Source organism: Megascapheus bottae, chromosome 17 (genome assembly GCF_031878675.1).
Source record: "Megascapheus bottae isolate mThoBot1 chromosome 17, mThoBot2.hap1, whole genome shotgun sequence".
In the NCBI taxonomy this organism is placed as follows: Eukaryota; Metazoa; Chordata; class Mammalia; order Rodentia; family Geomyidae; genus Megascapheus; species Megascapheus bottae.
The window spans coordinates 6270220-6288627 of record NC_143525.1 but is presented as its reverse complement, the minus strand read 5'-3'; the positions used below and the strand labels follow the sequence as shown (position 1 = coordinate 6288627).

At 42.6% G+C, this 18408-nt stretch overlaps 2 protein-coding genes across 2 annotated transcripts in view; one reads left to right on the top strand and one right to left on the bottom strand.

The window, feature by feature from the left end:
- The window catches only part of Cfap52 (cilia and flagella associated protein 52), a 31287-nt gene extending 16181 nt beyond the window's left edge, over positions 1–15106 (bottom strand). Inside the window, exons 1-6 of the mRNA XM_090349528.1 lie at positions 14975–15106; positions 6226–6425; positions 5513–5649; positions 3822–3950; positions 1834–1933; positions 646–762 (exon numbers count right to left, since the gene is read on the bottom strand). Coding sequence (XP_090205654.1) covers positions 646–762; positions 1834–1933; positions 3822–3950; positions 5513–5649; positions 6226–6425; positions 14975–15047 — 756 coding nt within the window. The 5' untranslated portion in view covers positions 15048–15106. The remainder of the gene's footprint in view (positions 1–645; positions 763–1833; positions 1934–3821; positions 3951–5512; positions 5650–6225; positions 6426–14974) is intronic.
- A 1408-nt stretch (positions 15107–16514) lies between these two features.
- Positions 16515–18408, top strand: part of Stx8 (syntaxin 8) — a gene marked incomplete at its 5' end in the record, with an annotated part of 226074 nt that continues 224180 nt past the window's right edge. The window contains one exon of the mRNA XM_090349527.1: positions 16515–16612. Within this exon, the coding sequence (XP_090205653.1) occupies positions 16515–16612 (98 nt within the window). The remainder of the gene's footprint in view (positions 16613–18408) is intronic.

Genomic DNA, 18408 nt, shown 5'->3' with positions numbered 1-18408 from the left:
TTGGAGAACTAGCCAGTGCCCTTTGTAAATGCAGATGGGCATTTTTTTCTGGTGTGTGTGTGTGTGTGTGTGTGTGTGTGTGTGTGTGTGTGTGTGTGTCCTGGGGCTTGAACTCAGGGCCTGAGTGCTGTCCTTAAGCTTTTATATAGAGCTCTACCACTTGAGCCTCAGCTCTACTTCTGGCCCCTTTGAGGTGATTAATTGGACATAAGAGTTTCACAGATTTTCCTGTCCAGACTGGCTTCTTCAAACTGCATTCCTCAGATCCCAGCCTCCTGAATAGCTAGGATTATAGACATGAGCCATTGACCCCTATCTGGCTTCTATACCCTTTTTTGTTCATTGTTTCTGTTTTTTTATGCCAGTACTGGGGCAGTTTTGCCCAGTTGTTTTTTTTTTCTACTCAAGGCTTATGCTCTATCACTTGAGCTCCCATTTCCTGTCCAGCTTTTTGCTGGTTAATTAGAGATAAAAATCACACAATTTATCTTCCTGGGCTAGCTTCTAAACCTCAAGCCTCAGATCCTAGCCTCCTGAGTAGCTAGGATTACAGGTGTGAGCCACAGCTCAGCTTTTCTACTTTTTCTTAATGAAAGCCTGTGCTGCTGGTGGAGAACAGAGGTCATTGAGAGGGCCTTCACTCACCAAACTGTACTTGTCCTTCTTAGGCCCAGTGTCAGCCAGCAGTTTGGTCTTGGAGTTCAATTTTAGAACATCTCCAGATGTAGTGCCAACGTAGAAAAAGCTGTCATCATCTGCCATCTGGGAAAACAGAAACAGAAACCTGGAAACTTGATCAGTAAGGGCACAAGAGCCCTTTGAAACCCAGTGAGGTATAACAAAGATGCTCATAGCGAGGAACATCTGTACAGACTCAAAGACAGTTAAGAATAAGAACAGCTCTGAAAGGAGCAGTATCTGAGCCAAATATAAACCTGGAATACTAGTCTCCAGTTGACCTGTACATTTCACTTGACATCTATCTGCATCTGATAATAGTATGTACAACCTATGTGGTGCCCATCTGAGACACCTAGTTTTCCTAGGATTAAGGTGTGTTCCTTCAAACAGGCTATAGCCAGGCTCATGCCCATAATCCCAGCTACTCATGAGGCTGAGATCTGAGGATCATGGTTCGAAGCCAGCCCTGACAGGAAAGCTCATGGGACTCTTATCTCCCCAGTTAACCATCAAAAGGAAGTACAGCTGTGGCTCAAGTGGTAGCCTTGAGCAAAAAAGTTCAGGGACAGTGCCCAGGCCTTGAGTTCAAATCTCAGAACTGTGCGTGGGCACGCGCACACACACGCACGAGCACACACACACACACACACACACACACACACAGGCTATTATTTGCTTCACTTCATAGTTTCCAAAGTATATTCATAAAATGACTATGAATTAAATGAGAGGAACAAATCTGTGAAGAATGGAGTTATATGTATAACTATACAAATCCACATTGGACATACATTAACAATTTCTCTTTATGAGAGACCATATTTCAACAATGAATTTTACTATCAGAACCTTATTTCCAGTACAGTAATCACCATTAGTGACATAGAGATGTGGCATCAATTCTGAATGCTACCTGTACACACCAGTTCCCTCAGGGTGAGGCAGGATTTGGGTGTCTGGCACCAGTTCAGATCCCAGTGGATACAGGACCTGAGGCAGCTTCCCCTTCCCACCTGCAGAGAGCCCCAGAAATGAAGGACATCTCCTCTGGATCTTGTCATCCACATTTCATATACCCCCACGTGCATGCCGTCTCCCCACAAAACTGTTAACAGAACTAATAATTACATAACATGATAAAGGGACACTTACAGAAATACTCATAACTATTCTTTTCATCTGTCCTGTCTGGCACTCTGTTGGTCGGATTTTTCTATTTGGGAGATCCAGTTCCCACACTCGAATTGTCCCACTATGAAGAAAAATCACAATTAAGTGGATATTTATTTAATGATCACTTCATCTCTTTGTCACATCACTTCATCAAGGAGAAGCTAGAAGAAAAAGAATCAAATCTTTTTTTTTTTGTCAGTCTTAGTGCTCAGGGCCTGAGCACTGTTCTTGGGCTTTCCTCAAGGTTTGTTCTCTACAACTTGGGCCACAGCACCACTTCCAGCTTTTTTATGTATGTGGTACCGAGGAATCGAACGCGGGTCTTTGTGCATGCTAGGCAAGCACTCAACCATTAGACCAAACTCCTAAATCTTTTTTTTTAATTGGGATTTTTCACTAAATCTGCATGACAACCATGAGTCAAATTTTATGATCCTAATTCTTGCTTTGCATTATCTCATTTGGAAAATTAGGATCATAAAATTTGACACACACACATATATATATATATACCTGCAAAGAAATACTCTTCAACCTTAAAAAGGAAGGAAATCTTGTCATTGGTGATAACATGGATGAACATGGAGGAGTTAGGCTAAGTGAGACAAGCCTAGTGTGGAAATACAAACACTGAATGATCTCATTCTTGTGGAATCTAAAGAACCATACTTACAGGAACAGAGTTCCTGAAGGTTGGGGAAGCGGGGAATAAGGAAAGTTTGTTAAGAGGAAAAATTAAGGTACTGAGTTGTCTGGAAACCTTTTTAACTTTGTCAGAGAGCCCTGTCTTAAAGGAGAAAGGAGGCTAAGCAGTTCAAAGTTAAATGAAGCACCTCACACAGGACAACATGTCTGGTTGGTTTCTAATAATTAGATGTTGCATTAATTTGAATTATTAATTGTATAAAAATATCAAGGTAAACGCCACCAGGATTTCAGCTAATTCTTGCCACGTGCTGGTGGCTCACGCCTGTAATCTTAGCAACTCAGAAGGCTGAGATCTGAGGATCTCTTTTCAAAGCCAGCCCAGGCAGAAAAGCTCATGAGACTCTTATCTCCAATTAATCAGCAAAAAGCTGAAAGTGGAGGGTGTGGGGGGGGGTGGGTGGAGGTTAATGGGTACCAAGACATGTGAAAGGGTATCAATGTGAATTAATGCACCTTCTATCTGGCAAATATCATGTAACCCTTTTATTAATTACAATAAAAAAATATATATAAAAAGCTGAAAGTGGAACTATGGTAGAGCACCAATTCTGAGTGGAAAAAGACAAGCAAGAGTGAAAGGCTCTGGACTCAAGCCCTAGTACCAGGACCAAAGGGAAAAAAGTATAAGGTCAGAGTATACTCTTATATTTTCAAAGCTGTCTTATTTGAACCTGTATGTGACATAAAATAAGAATGCTATTATGTCTTTTGTGTGTGTATTATCTGCTCCTCAAACTCCAAGCAGGGCTTTAATTGACAGTCTGCATGTTTTTTTTTATTCTGTTATCTATATCAGCCTCTGTTCCGAGGTCCAGCTTGGTCACCCTGGGCTGGCTGAAACTGACCCTACTAGAAATGATGTTAATAAATATGGTTAATCATTTAAATATTTGAACTTCCTGACACAGTTGATTTGCAAAAGAGCATTGTATGATACCTAAGTCAAGAGCAGGTGGTGAGAAATTCCAAGCAGTCAGTGAATCTGTGAAAACCATACAAATTCCTTGAAGAGCCCAGACTGGGAATCACATATTTTCAGTAACCAAAAAATAAAAAAAAAGGAGCCTGAGTTCAGTGGATCCACAGAACCTTTGCAGTAGGAAAATGCCTAAACATTTGAATAACAACAAACATTAGAAAAAGGATGATGTAAAGTATTGGTCCAGGACTAAAGGCATGTGTCCCCCAAACTGGTATGACCGTGTTTTCTGGCAAACAGCTTGATCATCTGTGAGTTCTGACTGATAATTGAGACGTACTCTCCAGCAGTCACGAACATTTCATCCCGGCACCTGGAGAAGATCATGGTGGTGGCATACCCCACGTTGAGGCCAGCTGCCGGACTGCCACAGACGGCATCTTTCTTGGTTATGCTCCACACCACCACACTGCCAAGACAAAAAGAAAAACAAACAAAACAAAACCAAAAAGCAAGTCAGACTTTCAAAATAATCAACAATTACATCACTGGCTCTGGAAAGGAAAGACAACAACAAACAACGTAACAAGGGAAGAAAAATGACATTGGTGTTACTTCCCCATCTCTTTAGGCCTATTGGTCCTGGAAGTCAAATGTTTTAAAAACTTCAAAGGAAAACAATTAAGAGGCTAGACATCAGTGAGCCTGTCAGTCAAATCTGCTGCTAAAATAAAGACATTGACAACTTGTAAACATGGAAGTTTAATATCCATTCATCTCTTTAAGAGTTTTCCTTGATGAAGTGCCCAAGGAGGTGGGAAGAGATTGAGAGAGACGCACAAAAATCCAGCCTAACAGCCTGGATAAGAGGCAGAGTGCCACTCAAGAAAGCAAGCTAAGCCAGCATGAAGCTCTGAGTTCAAACCCTGGTATTAGCAAAAACTCATGGCAATAATTTTAAAATTCTACACAAACCTCAGGCACTATTTTTCTTCAATAGACTGTGTTCTTTGTCATCTATATTAGAAATATGTACTGTAATGTTGGGGGATTTTTGCTGTATCGTGCTTTTATTTTTGTCTATTCATTTTGAGGCAGGGGCTCACTAGTTCACCATCCATTCTCCTAAGTGTCGAGAGTACAACAGTGCACCATCATACATAACTCTATAATTTTCAGGTTGGGGGGGACAGGAAAGAAATGTGGGGGCCAGGTCTTGAATTCAGAGCCTCTCACTCTCACTCTGCTTTTTCATTCAAAGTTAGTATTCGACTACTTGATCCATGCCTCCAGTCTAGCTTTTCTGTGCTAGTTAGCTAGAGATAAAGGTCTTGTAGTGTTTTCTGACCAGGCTGTCTTTGAACTGTCATTCTTAAAAAATCAGCATGTCTCCTGAGTAGCAAGGATTCTGAGGTGTGCGCTAATGGCAACTAGCTCCTATAATGCGTTCAGTATACTTTGCTTTCAATTCATTTGTGTTCTCTGCTTACCAAACTTGACTGAGTTGCTCAACACCAGCGTTCCTGCCTGGACAAGGCAAAGTGTTAAAATGTCACTACCAAGACTTGTTACCAAGCTCTGTCACTAGCTGGTGACTTTAGCAAACTCAATCACCTTTAGATATCAACATCTTCTTCCTGAAGGTGAAGCTGTGTGGTTTAATGGATCTGACATGTGATCATGCTCAGATCAATAGCTGTCCCATGTTGTCTTTGAGTATGACTACCTTTAGCTTCATCATCATATCTTTCTTTTAGAACAATAGTACTTGAATTTAGCTTTTTGTTAGCATCACCTGGGAAGCTCTTATAAGTCCTAGAGTCTAAGCCAATCAAATCAGACTCTGAAGATGGCTCCGGGTATCTGTGGTAGCTTAGAGATTACCAGGTTGGCACTCACTTTTTTGTGGTACTGTTCTCACTGGTGTTTCATGTACTTTGCACTCAAATAGAGCCAGGGCAACAGAGGGCATTAGAGGGGCCAGGATATCTAACACTTCTGGAAATATACTACATAGATTTAGTTCCTTACCATCCATCATCTGGGCCTCCAAGTGATACCAGATATAGCTCATTGGGTGAAAAGGCGAGAGCTTCAATTTTGCCTTTGTGAAGGGACAGCCGAGCCATCAGCTCCTTCTTCTTATAATCCCACAGGATAATGTCTGCCTGGAAACAAGAAATACACTGTCAGACAAGGTGCTGGTGGCTCATGCCTATAATCCTAGTTATTCAGGAGGCTGGGATCTAAGGATCACTGTTCCAAGCCATCCCAGGAAGAAAAGACCAATTAACCAGCAAAAAGAAGCCAGAAATGGAGTTGTGGTTCAAGTAGTAGAGCACCAGCCTTAAGCAAAAATGCTGAGAACAGCACTTAAGCCCTGAGTTCAAGCCCCAGTACTGGCTCATGTGCACATGCATGTGCATATACACATGGACTATATGATCAGATGGCTGATAAGCTTTCATACCATCAGAATATTAGCTCCAAAAACAGGAGCTCCCCTTATACATTATAAACACTACAGACAGCCACAAAACAGAAGCAGTTTCAAATGGTCTTCTATTCTTAGATATTATCAGTCCCAAGCTGCCAAATAGTATAAAACAACAGTAGATTCCTCATCAGCAGCCTGGGGTGGTGGTTGAGGACAACAGCCTCCAAGCTAAGGACCTGAGGTGTCACTGGTCTTCTGAGAAGGCATCTGGAAAGAAATGTACAATGAACTTTTTTACTTCATTTACCTTGAAGCCCATGAAAGTGACTTGTCCTGAAGCAATGTAATTTCCACTCTTGGAGATGGTCACACAAGAAACATTGTTGCCATGGCCATGGAGGAATTTCTGCTCATTGGTATTTATGGCCTGGATGAGGACAGTGCAGCCCAGGGGGTAAACCAGATGCTCCTGGTCAGGATGGCATTTGAGACCCATGGGAACATGTCCTAAAAAGAGATTAAAATCTTTAGAGGGGCAGAGAGTTTGGCCTAGTGGTAGAGTGCTTGCCTCAAATGCATGAAGTCCTGGGCTTGATTTCTTGGTTATCACATACACAGAAAAAGCCACAAGTATTGTGGCTAAAAGTGGTATAACGCTAGCCTTGAGAAAGCTCGATGACAGTGCCCAGGCCCTGAGTTCAAACCCCAAGACTCGCAAAAAAAATTCAGGGCCAGCAGTTTGGCCTAGTGGTAGAGTGCTTGCCTATCATGCACGAAGACCCAGGTTCGATTCCTCGGTACCACATGCATAGAGAAAAAAAGCGGGAAGTGGTGCTGAGGCTCAAGTGGTAGAGCTCTAGCCTTGAGAAAGTCCAAAGACGGTGCTCAGGCCTTGAGCTCTCATCCAGGACTGGCCAAAAAAATAAAAATCATTAGAAACCAGTCTCCAATAACTCACAGACTGCAATCCTAGCTACTCAGGAGGCTGAAATCTGAGGATCCAGTTCAAAGTCATGCTAGGGCAGGAAAGTCCATGAGATTCTTACATTTGATAAACTACTCCCAGAAAAGCCAGAGAGGAGGTGTGGCTCAAGTGGTAAGAGCACCAGCCTTAAGCAAAAAAGCTAAGGGGTATTTTCCAGACGCTTAGTTCAAGCTCTAGTTTGGGTTACACACACACCATCATAATCAAGTACAGAAATGGCTGGTAATTTTTTTAATGAGAGTGCAAAAGAGACCACCTGAAATAAACCTTGGTTCAATTAAAATAAGTATGGGGTAAAGGTAATTTTATTATTTATTTCCTGGATAAGAAGGCTGGCACTGTACATCACTTGTCCAGCTTGGATATATATCAGTCCTGAAGGGATCCTGATTAAATACAGGATGTTTCTGATCTGAGATGTGGGGTAATGTTCAGATTCTGTGCTTCCCACAGGTTCCTGAGGGATGCTGGTACTTGTTCAGGAGGCTCAATTTGAACAGGAAGGTTCCAAGGGCCAATCTAGCTAATTCTCAAAAGTGTGAGAGCTCCAGCTTGGGCAGCTTGTTTGAGTGAGAGAAAAAGCAGAAGGGGAGACAGAGCCCACCGACAGCCCAGTAGTCAGTCATTCTGGGAATACAAAACACTGACTTCTGTCACTTAGCACAATCTCCTCCAGGCTTCCTCTTCTTTTTGTTGTTGTAGTTGCTTGTTTTACTTTTGATTATTGTTTTGCACTGGTATTGGGCTTGTACCCAGGACCTCTGGCTCTCCTTTGGCTTTTTTTGTCTCAAGGCTGGTACTCAACCATTTGAACCACACCTCCATGTCTGGGTTTATTTGTTTTTGTTTGTTTGCTGGTTAGTTAGAGCCTCGAAGACTTTCAGCCTTTGAACCCAATCCTCAGATTTCAGCCAAATAGCTACCCTATCCTGTTTTCAAGACTGAACATTATTACCAATGTGTGTGTGTTTGTGTGTGTGGGGGGAGAAGAGATTTTCTTTATCTATTTCTTTGTTCATGGATACTTAGACTGTTCCTATATTTTGACTATTGTTAATGACATTGCAATGAACATGAGAGTATAATCAGTTTCTCTTCAAGGTGCTGCTTTCATTTCATTTCTTTTGGATCTATATACAGAAATAGGGTCTCTGGATCAATCGGGGGTTGTATTTTTCCATTATTTTCTATAATGCTTTCTATAGTGGCTATCACAACTCATCCCCACCAATAGCAGGAATTCTGATCACGACACATTTCCACATTCTCATCAACAACTTGCTATCTTTAGTCTGTTTGGTGACAGCCATTCTAACAGATGGGAGGTGATTGTTCATTGTGATTTTGATTTGCATTTCTCTCATGATCAATGCGGTTGTGCAGTTCTTTAAAAAAAAAAAAGTATGTGTAGGAAGTAGCACTGTGGCTCAAGGGGTAGGGCAGTAGCCTTGAGCTGAAGAGCTCAGGGACAATGCCCAGGCCCAGAGTTCAAGCCTCAAGACCAACACACACACACACACACACACACACACACACACACACACACACACACACACATGTTAGCCATTTATATGTCTTTCTTATAAATATCTTTTCATGGTCCTTATTTTTTCCTCCTCGTCCTCCTCCTCATCCTCCTCCTTTTTCTCCTCCTCTTTCTTCTCCTCCTTCTTCTTTTGCCAATCTTGAGGCTTGAACTCAAGGCCTTTGTGCTGTCCTTGAAGGTTTTGCTCAAGGCTGGTCTCTACCACTTGAGCTTTTTTTTTTTTTTGTCAATTGTGGGGCTTGAACATAGGGTTTGGGCTCTGTTCCTGAGCTACCACTTTGATCCACAGCACCACTTGTGGTTTTCTGGTTATTAGAGATAGGAGTCTCATGGACTTAATTGCCCTGGTTGGCTTTGAACTATGATCCTCAGATCTCAGCCTCCTGAATAAGCTGGAATTATTGACTTGAGGCCACTAGCACCTAGCTACATTCAGCTTTTTTGGTAGTTAGTGGCGGGGGGGGGGGGGGTGGGGGGGGTGGGGGGGTGGGGGGGGCTGTCATGGGGCTTGAACTCTGGGCCTGGACGCCTGAGCTCTTCAGCTCATGGCTTCCTCCCTATCCCTTGAGCCACAGCCCCACTTCCCATTTTCTAGTGGTTAATTGGAGATAAGAGTCTCATGGTCTTTAGTGCCCAGGTTGGCTTTGAACCATGATCCTCAGATTTCAATCTCCTGAGAAGCTAGAATTACAAGTGAGCCACTGAGCCTGGCCCCTTAGCCTATTTTTAAGTGACCCTTTAGAAGATGAGACCAAGTAAATGAGCCAGGCAAAAGTAGACAATACTGAACAATCTCCCTTCTGTAGGAACTAAGAAAATCCAACATTCATAAAAGCAGAGCAGATTGGTGATTGCCTGGTGTTTGCGGGTGGGGAAACCAGAAATGATGGTGAGGGATAACAAAGGTTAGTTACCAAAGATGCTAAGTCCTGAACATCTACTATACAAGTGAGGCTACAGTTAATAACATTACATTATATACTTGCTAAGAGAATTGATCTTTGTCATTCTTATCACACATACAAACTTCGCAAGGTGGACATGTTCATTATCTGATGATGGGAATAATTTCATAATGTACACTATATATATATATATACACACACATACATACACTTTCTGTGGTACTCAAAGTTCAAGCGTTTTGAATTCAGGCCTTACGTTTAAACAGGAGCAATAACTCTACTTGACCCATACCTCCTGCCCCTTTTTAGCCATAGTTATTTTTAGATAGGGTCTATCCTGGAGCTACCATTGGACCACAATCCTCCTACCTGCATCTTCTATGTGTTAGTACTTACATGTATGCCACTCCCCTTAGCATGTTGGTTTAGGAGTCTCATTAACTTTTTGCTTAGATGGATCTTTGTTTGTTTTTGCTCTTTTGCCAGTCCTAGGGCTTGAACTCAGGGCCTAGGCAGTGTCATTGAGCTTTTTCAAGGCCACTTGAGCCACTGCACCATGACCAGCTTTTTCTATGTATGTGGTTCTGAGGAATCTAACCCAGAGCAAACATTTTACCACTAGATCACCCTCCCATCCCTGCCTGGATTGATCTTAAACCACACCCCCCCCCCCCCCCCCCCCGATTTCCTTTGTAGCTAGAATTACAGTTATGTGTCACCATGCCTGGATTCTATAGTCTTTTATCAAGTATATGCAATAAGATTTGAAACAAATTTTTCTTTGGCAGTCTTGGGAGCTTGCACTTCTAAGGAGTTGATCTACCTCTGAGCCACTACTCCAGACCTTCTTCACACTGATTTTTCTGAGATAGGGTCTTTACTTTTTGCCCAGGCTCATTCTCGGATTACTATCCTCCTATTTACACTTTCTACGGTAGCCGGGATGACAGACATGCATCACTGCACTCATCTTCCTCCATTGAGATAGAACTTCACAATTTAAAAAAAAATTTTTTTTTTGGCCAGTCCTGGGCTTAAGCTCAGGGCCTGATCACAGTCCTTGGACTTTCTGAAGGCTAGAGCTCTACCACTTGAGCCTCAGCACCACTTCCGGCTTTTTTCTATGTGTGTGATATCGAGGAATGGAACATGGGTCTTTGTGCATGCTAGGCAAGCACTCTACCACTAGGCTAAATTCCTGGCCCCTTCACAAATTTTTATTGCCTGGGTTGTCCTGGAGTTTCAGTCCTCCAGATCTCAGCCTCTTGCATAGTTGGGATAACAGGTCCATGTCTACATGTACAGCGATCAGTTGAGAGAGGATCTTGTGAACTATTTTTTTTTTTTTGGCCAGGGCTGGTCTTCTTGGGACATAATCTTCTTGATTAGCCTGAGTAGCTAGGGTTATAGGTGTGAGGCACTGTGCTCAGTCTGGAAGGGAATTTTTTATTCTGTTTCAGTTTCAAGTGACCACTAGGTACTCTGGAGGAGCTTGGGAGTATTCACAGTGGAATCTCTTTCCTTATGTCCATCCTCCAAATGCGTGCCAAGAATCACCATAGTGACAAAACTTTGTAATACGTTTGCACATGAAATAACTATTATCTGTAGTTACTCATCTTAGATTAGAAAAATTGTGGTTACGTTTCATGTTTACTTTACAATATAAACTTTGAAGACAGATTAAACAGTCATGATTGTATTTTTAGTGACATGGCATTAATCATAATTTAAGGAGCAAAAACTTTATAACAATATATTATGCCTCCATTTTGAAAACAAGGAATATTTGTCACTGAAGTCCTCTTGAATGATCCCTCTAACAACATATCTAACTTCACCCAGTGCTCACACACTTCATAGTATAACTGGGTATTTTCAATGTGTGTTCTATTTCCTCCGACAACCATGGAGCACAATGTGACATTTTGATACATATGTAGTGCAATATGTAGTGATCAGATTCGTGTAACATTAGACATGTAGCATCTCTTTGTACATTCTAAAGCCTGGCATAGTGACTTACACCTGTAATCCTAGCTACTCAGGGGGAAGCACTCAGAAGGATCAATTTGAGGTCACTCCAGAGAAAAAGTTCATAAGACTCCATCACCTAAATGAAAACATCTGGGTGTAGTGGCCTGAGCCCATCATCTCAACTGTGGTGGGAAGCATAAACAAGAAGAAAGTAGTCCAAGCTGCACCAAGGAAAAACCTGTTTCAAAAACAACCAAAGCAGAAAAGGGCTGGGGGCATAGCTCAAGTAATACAGTGCTTACCTAGCAAGCACAAAGCCCTGAATTCAAACTCTCGTACAGATGAAATAAAACTCACGGTTGTTGTCAAGCATAGCTAGTCTCCTAGGCTGCAGAGCATTAAAAGCTACTGCTCCTATCAGGACACTCCTTTATCTGTTAACCACACTTCTTTCCTTTCTTCTCTACACCCTTCAAGACTGTGGAGAAAGACCAAGAGTTGATCCCAAAGGATCAATTTTTTTTCTTCCACATGGGAGAACACATGCCTTTGTCTTGTATGTATGTGTATGTGTGAGTGAGCATGTGTGCACACGTGCACTAACTTGTTTCACTTCACTTAATGTCTTCCAGTATTCTGGTACTTAAGTGACTACTTCCTCTCATATTTCACTTCTTCTGAAAATGTCTTGGATATTATGTGATTTCCATAGTTGAACACATTCTTTTCTTTAAATGGCTGAACACAGTTGTTGAAGAAATGCTTCCTTTCATTGAAATTGTGCGCATTCGTATTCATGAAATAACTTCTTACAAGACTAAAGTTTATGGCTTCTAGAAAAACCTACTCTCTCTCTCTCTTTCTCTCTCTCTCTCTCTCTCTCTCTCTCTCTCTTTCTCTGTGTGTGTGTGTATATATATATCCTACTTGCAAACCACTTATAAAAATTCATATAGTTATTCATATGGAAAAAAATAAAATTAGGTCTCTATTTCACACCACACATAAAGAATGTCTTCCAAGTGCATAAAAGGCCTAAATGTGGGGGAAAAAACCCCGAGACTTACTGTTTACACAGATATAGGAAATGACTTTTTTATATAACCATGTGAAAAAACTCTATTAAATTGTAATAAAAAGCCAGTTGCTTGTAATCTTACTTACTCAAGAGGCTGAGATCTCAGGATTGAAGTTTGAAGCCCATCAGGGCAGGGAAGTCCATTAGACTTTTATCTCCAATTAACAACAACAACAACAAAAAGACAGAAGTAGAATTGTGGCTCATGTGGTAGAGAGCTAGCCTTGAGCTAAAGGGCATGCCCAGACTCTGAGTTCAAGACTTATTTCTGGCACACACACACACACACACACACACACACACTCACCCCCCCCCACATACACACACACACACACTTCAATTACAGAAGAAAAATGAAAAGAAAAACTTAACCCAGGAAAAGATACCTGTAATAGCCATAAGACAAGAATATTTAATCAGGGGCTCCTGGCTTATGCTTGTAATCCTAGCTACTAAGGGGGCTGAGATCTGAGGATCACAGTTGAAAGAAAAGTGTATGAGACTTTTATCTCCTATTAATCACAGAAAAAGTCTGGAAGTGTTGTTATAGCACAAGTGATAGAGTGCTAATCTTGAGCAAAAGGAGCTTAGGGACAATATCTAGGCCAGAATACAAGGCCCAGGACCAGAAAAAAAAAGATTATCACCTAATAAAAAAAGAACTTCTACAGAGTAATAAAAAAACCCCACAAACTTACAGGAAAAAATGGGGAAAGGACTAGAAATGGGCAATTTATGATGAAGAAAATTGGAAACCCAGTTAATACAGGATGTTCACATGCATTGAGTGAAATGCATGTTTCCCCCCATGATGTTATCCCTACCATAATGACTAAAATTAGACATTGGTAATAATATTGAATGAAGGAATTGTTTGCTGGGAGAGTAAATAGCTTGAATACAAAAGACTGTACTGTATGTATCATATACGCAGAAGTGCCCTCCATTCCTGGGAGTAGCTAGCCCACTCCACCTTCTATAACCAGCCCAATGGAAATGTCAGCATGTAGATGTATGTGTCTTCAGAGTTCTAGTCATGGCATTTAATAGATAGAATTGTTAATTACAAAAAAAGTCAACTCTGGATAAAAGAAAAAGAGAAGGAGGAGGAAGAGGAGAAAGAGAAGAAAAAGGAGAAGGAAGAGGTAGAGGTAGAGGAGGAAGAGGAAGAAGAAAAGAGGAAGAAGAAGGAAAGAAGTTACTTCATGGAAAGAATACAGATAGTTTGCAGAAGTGCAGAAAAGCATACTTGAAAAGAGGGGCAGGCCTAATGAGCTGAACTAAGGAACTCATTCCTTCCTTCCTTCCCTCCCCCATCCCTCCCCCTCCCTTCCCTCCTTCCTTCCTCTTTCTTTCTTTCTTTCTTTCTTTCTTTCTTTCTTTCTTTCTTTCTTTCTTTCTTTCTTTCTTTCTTTCTTTCTTTCTTTCTTTCTTTCTTTCTTTCTTTCTTTCTTTCTTTTTTGTTCTGATCCTGGGACTTGAGCTCTCTGCCTGGGATCTCTCCCTGAGCTCCTTTTTGCTCAACGTTAGCACTATACCACTTGAGCCACAGCCACTTTGGCTTCTTCTGTGATTAATTGGAACTAAGAGTGTTATGGACTTTCCTTCCTAGGCTGGCTTCCAACATGATCCTCAAATCTCAGCCTCCTGAGTAACTAGGCATGAAACCACCAGCGCCCAGCTTAAGGAACTCTTCTTGTTTGGCAGGCAAGGCAGCATTTGACTCTCAGGATTCTCTGCACCCTTGCAACCCCTCCTGTACAGGGAAATTCTTAGTGGGACCCTCTACCTGAACATGGTAGGGACTATTTTCCCAAATAGGTGCCACAAAATTGGTTCCTACCAGTGCTGTGTTCTCAAGCAGAAGGGTATCCAGACAGGCAAAACTCTACATCTGCTGCAATAAATATCCATTGATCTAGTCTCTACATGCCATCCCTCAACTGCTGTTCAGCCTCTCTCTCTCTCTCTCTCTCTCTCTCTCTCTCTCTCTCTCTCTCTCTCTCTCTCTCTCTCTCTCTCTCTCTCTCTCTCTCTCTCTCTCTCTCTCTCCCCTCCCTCCTACACACATATTTTATACTAAACCATACAGTTTGTATTTTACACTGAACATCTCATTAAGCTTCCTTTCCTGTAGCTCCAATTCGATCCATCTCGTTCGTTTTTAGGGTTTTATAGACCTTAATAAAAAAGACTTAATAATAAATGCATTGAGGGAAACTTTACCCAGGGTGGCCAACACACAGACAACCATAAGTTAACCTGGCTAAGGTCCGTGAAGGCAGTTGTGAGGCTCAGAGCTAAGAAGCGCTGCACTGATGGGAGAAGGGCCTCCGCCAATTTAGCTCATTGGAACAGCAGAGTCCCCAAGACCCCAAGGCAAGGAGGCCGTCGTTCCCCTCCTCCACCCCGGGGCTGGCCTCGCTCAAGGCTACAGGCCACCGTCCATCCCGCACTGACTTCCAGGTGTCATCTGGTGGTGTGTCACTGTCCCTGAATGGTTCTTCACTATGCGTCCTTGGAGAATCCTAAGCCACCCAGCCCATGGGGCACGTGAGACCTCACCATTGAAGCCGATCACAGCCTCAAGTTCTAGCTCAGCCAAATCAGTCTCGGGTGTAGGAGTCTGATTATCCATTTTGGCGTGGACTCAACTCATTCTCCTTTCCGAGGCAGCCAGGGCCGCGTCCCCTGGTCGTTATGGCAACCGGGGCGGGGGGGGGGGGGGGGGGAAACGGGGAGGCGCGGCGGAAACCAACCCGAGCCTGCAAAATGCAGCCACGGTACTTTATTTTTCTTTCTTTCTCTCGCTCTCTTTGTTCCCGTCTGTCTTTCCCTTTCCTTCCTCTTTTTGCTTTTTTTTTTTAAATCCCTTTACTCTTCCCCCTTCACTGTCTCTACTGTGTGTTTCTACTATTCTATAAGTTTGAAGGGGTCGGACCATTACCATTACACTCACGCAACAATTTTTCCCTCTCCCCAGTGTAAATTCTGAGTTTTTAAACGATATAATTAAGCAACTAATAAGATTTTAAAAAAACACAACATGGAGATTGCTTTTGTTGGGTCGACAGCTGTATAAAATAGTATGTACTGTAAAGGGTGTTTGAAGCCGAGTAAAACAATTCTTTTCCATATATTTTTAATTGTAATTAATAGAAGGGTTACATTATGTTCACCAGATAGAAGGTGAACATATCTCATATCTTGGTCCCCATTTCCCTCCCTCCTCCCCCCTCCCCCATCTTGACTCCCCCCCTTCCCTATCCAATTTCAAACAACCAATTAAGCATATATGAAATATATCAGATTACAAGGTGAAATATTGTAACAATATGAGATAACCAAGGGACAGTAAAAGAGATGAGAGATAACATAGTACATTAAGGACAACAATCACTCATTATATGGCTTTTGTTTCTATATCCTGGAGGTCCTTATATTTCGAGTAAAACAATTTTAAGGTTTTTTTTTAAGCTTTATTGACATATAATTTACATACTGTAAAATGCATTTAACATGCGTATCAGTAAGTTTATACTATGTGCACCTATCGCCACGATCCAGGGTTGTTTCGTTGTTTGGAGAAACAAGGTTTAAAAAAAAAAAATGTAAGGGAAGTTTTGGGAGCTTGGATTTCTGTTCAATAATTTTGCTTTCCACGAGCTCAGCAAATCCGTGTCTTGGTGGGAATAGATTGTTTCAAGCTGCTACCGACCCGGGAAGAGCTATCTTACTGTTAGGTTATGGTGTTATGTTATGTTAATGTGTTGGTTTCACTGCCCTAGCGCCAGGTTGCATTCCGCAGACACTGATTCTGGACTCACAGGGCTGCGCAGCGCACGGACGGCGGGAATTGAGCCCTGCGCGCCGCCGTAGTCAGCTGCCGCAAGCAGGAAGTGTCCCGGCCGCAAGCTAACCGCGGCTGCAGCAGGATGGCACCGGACCCTTGGTGAGCGCCGGGCGGGGGCCGGGGCGGCGGCGGGGTGCTGAGGGGCCCACGGAAAACTCGTGCCGCCTAGGACGGGCAGCCGTGTGGCTCGGAGGCTTGAAGCCTTGGGGGGCGTGGAGAGGGCGCCGCCGCGTCCTGCCGCCCTGACGGACGGGAAGCCCAGCCGAGTCCCGGATTCTCCTCAGGAGCCGAGGCCGTTTCTCGCCCACCCGACGTGTGGGGCCGGCGGGCACTGGCGTCGCTGGACTCCGGTAAAACTCCACAGCTCAGGGTTCTCAGCTCTTCGGTCCGTAGCTGGACGTCGATCCCGTGGGCCTGTCAGAAAACTGGTAGAACCCGGGAGGGAAGTGAGGTGCGCGTCCTCTAGCATTTTACCCTGTCTCTCTGAGGGTTCCCTCCGCTGGAGCTCTTGCAGGAAAGCCACAGCTGATAAGGGTCCTTGAATTCCCACCCCCAAGGAGCACACGGCTATACCTGACAGCTTGACCTTCCCGTTGAATAATTTCGAACCTTGTACTCGATAAAGTTCCCCTTGGCGTTTACGTCTTAAGTTGTTGTTGTTGTTTTCTTCTCTCCCCCCCTCTCCCCAGTGCAGTGTATAACTGTTGTAGACAACTTGGATATGAGGAGAATGGATCCTAAGGTCGAAGTCAAGAGTTACCTTGGCATCTAAGTGATCGTTGCTTGAATTTAATATTGCTCCTCCCGCCTCTGTTTTTAGCATTTGTATACACTTGTGATAGTTGGAGAATACTGAGGATTTGCAGAGAAGAAAATAAGTAGCATTTTTTTTTATCATTTGTAAATAACTGTGTGTAGACCCAGGACTTGAACTCGGAGCCTAGCACTACTCCTAAGCTTTGTTTGCTCAAGTCTAGCACTGTCATTGGATCTATAGCTTCACTTTCAGGATTACAGGTGTGAGCCCCTGACACCTGGCTGGTATGATTTTTTTTGTGTTGTTTTGTTTTTAAGGTCCTTGGTACAGTTTATTGCTATCCACTCCCTGGAAGTTAATTCCCTTGGTTTATCCAAAAAGTAGAACATAAAGCTCTTTGACACAGCTAACATTGAAAAGGCACCTTTTTCTGTTACTTTCATTTGTTGGATCAAGTGGCTCTCTGTATAACTGTTAAAAAGCAATATAGGGCCGGGAGTTTGGCCTAGTGGTAGAGTGCTTGCCTAGCATGGACCAAGACCCCCGTTCAATCCCTCCGTACCACATATATAGAAAAAGCTGCAAGTAGTACAGTGGCTCAAGTGGTAGAGCTGTATGTAGCCTTGAGAAAACCCAAAGACAGTGCTCAGGCCCTGAGCTCAAACCCTAGAACTGGCAAAATAAATAAATAAATAAGGCGCTGGGAGTTTGCCCTAGTGGTAGAGTGCTTGCCTAGCATGCATGAAGCCCCAGGTTCAATTTCTTGGTATCATGCACATAGAAAAAAAAGCTGGAAATGGTGCTGTGGCTCAAGTGAGAGAGCTCTAGCCTTAAGAAAGCCCAAGGACAGTGCTCAGACCCTGAGTTCAAGCCCCAGGAATAGCAAAAAACAAAAAACAAAAAAACAAAACACAATATAGCAGGAGATGCTGGTTAGGAAGGTAGAAAGTATAAGAGAATCTATCCTGTCAAAATGTTGCTTAAGTGCTGCCATGTTACAAGAAAGCTATTTTAGTTAAGCCACATTCTGTTAGAATAGTTTTTCTATGTGTGAAGGCATGGCTCAGGTGATAGAGCGCCAGCTAAATAAGAATTGCTTTTCTGACACATTTAGGTCATGTGTTCTAGTTTTGGTTGATTTCACATATAAACTTTTAACCCTTTTCAAACTAGCAAATCATACAAGAGTATGAATCTAAGTTCTGACCAATCAGAACAAAGGGCAGTATTCATTAGGACTAAAACCTGGGAGAAATACCCACCAAGCTCTCTTGCTTACTTGGTTTCCTGTTAGAAGCATGCTTTTTTTTGTGGAAGTAAACTCTTAACCTTTTGAGTTGATTGTCTTTATTCCTATCTGACACTTCTATATTTCCACAAAATGGAATG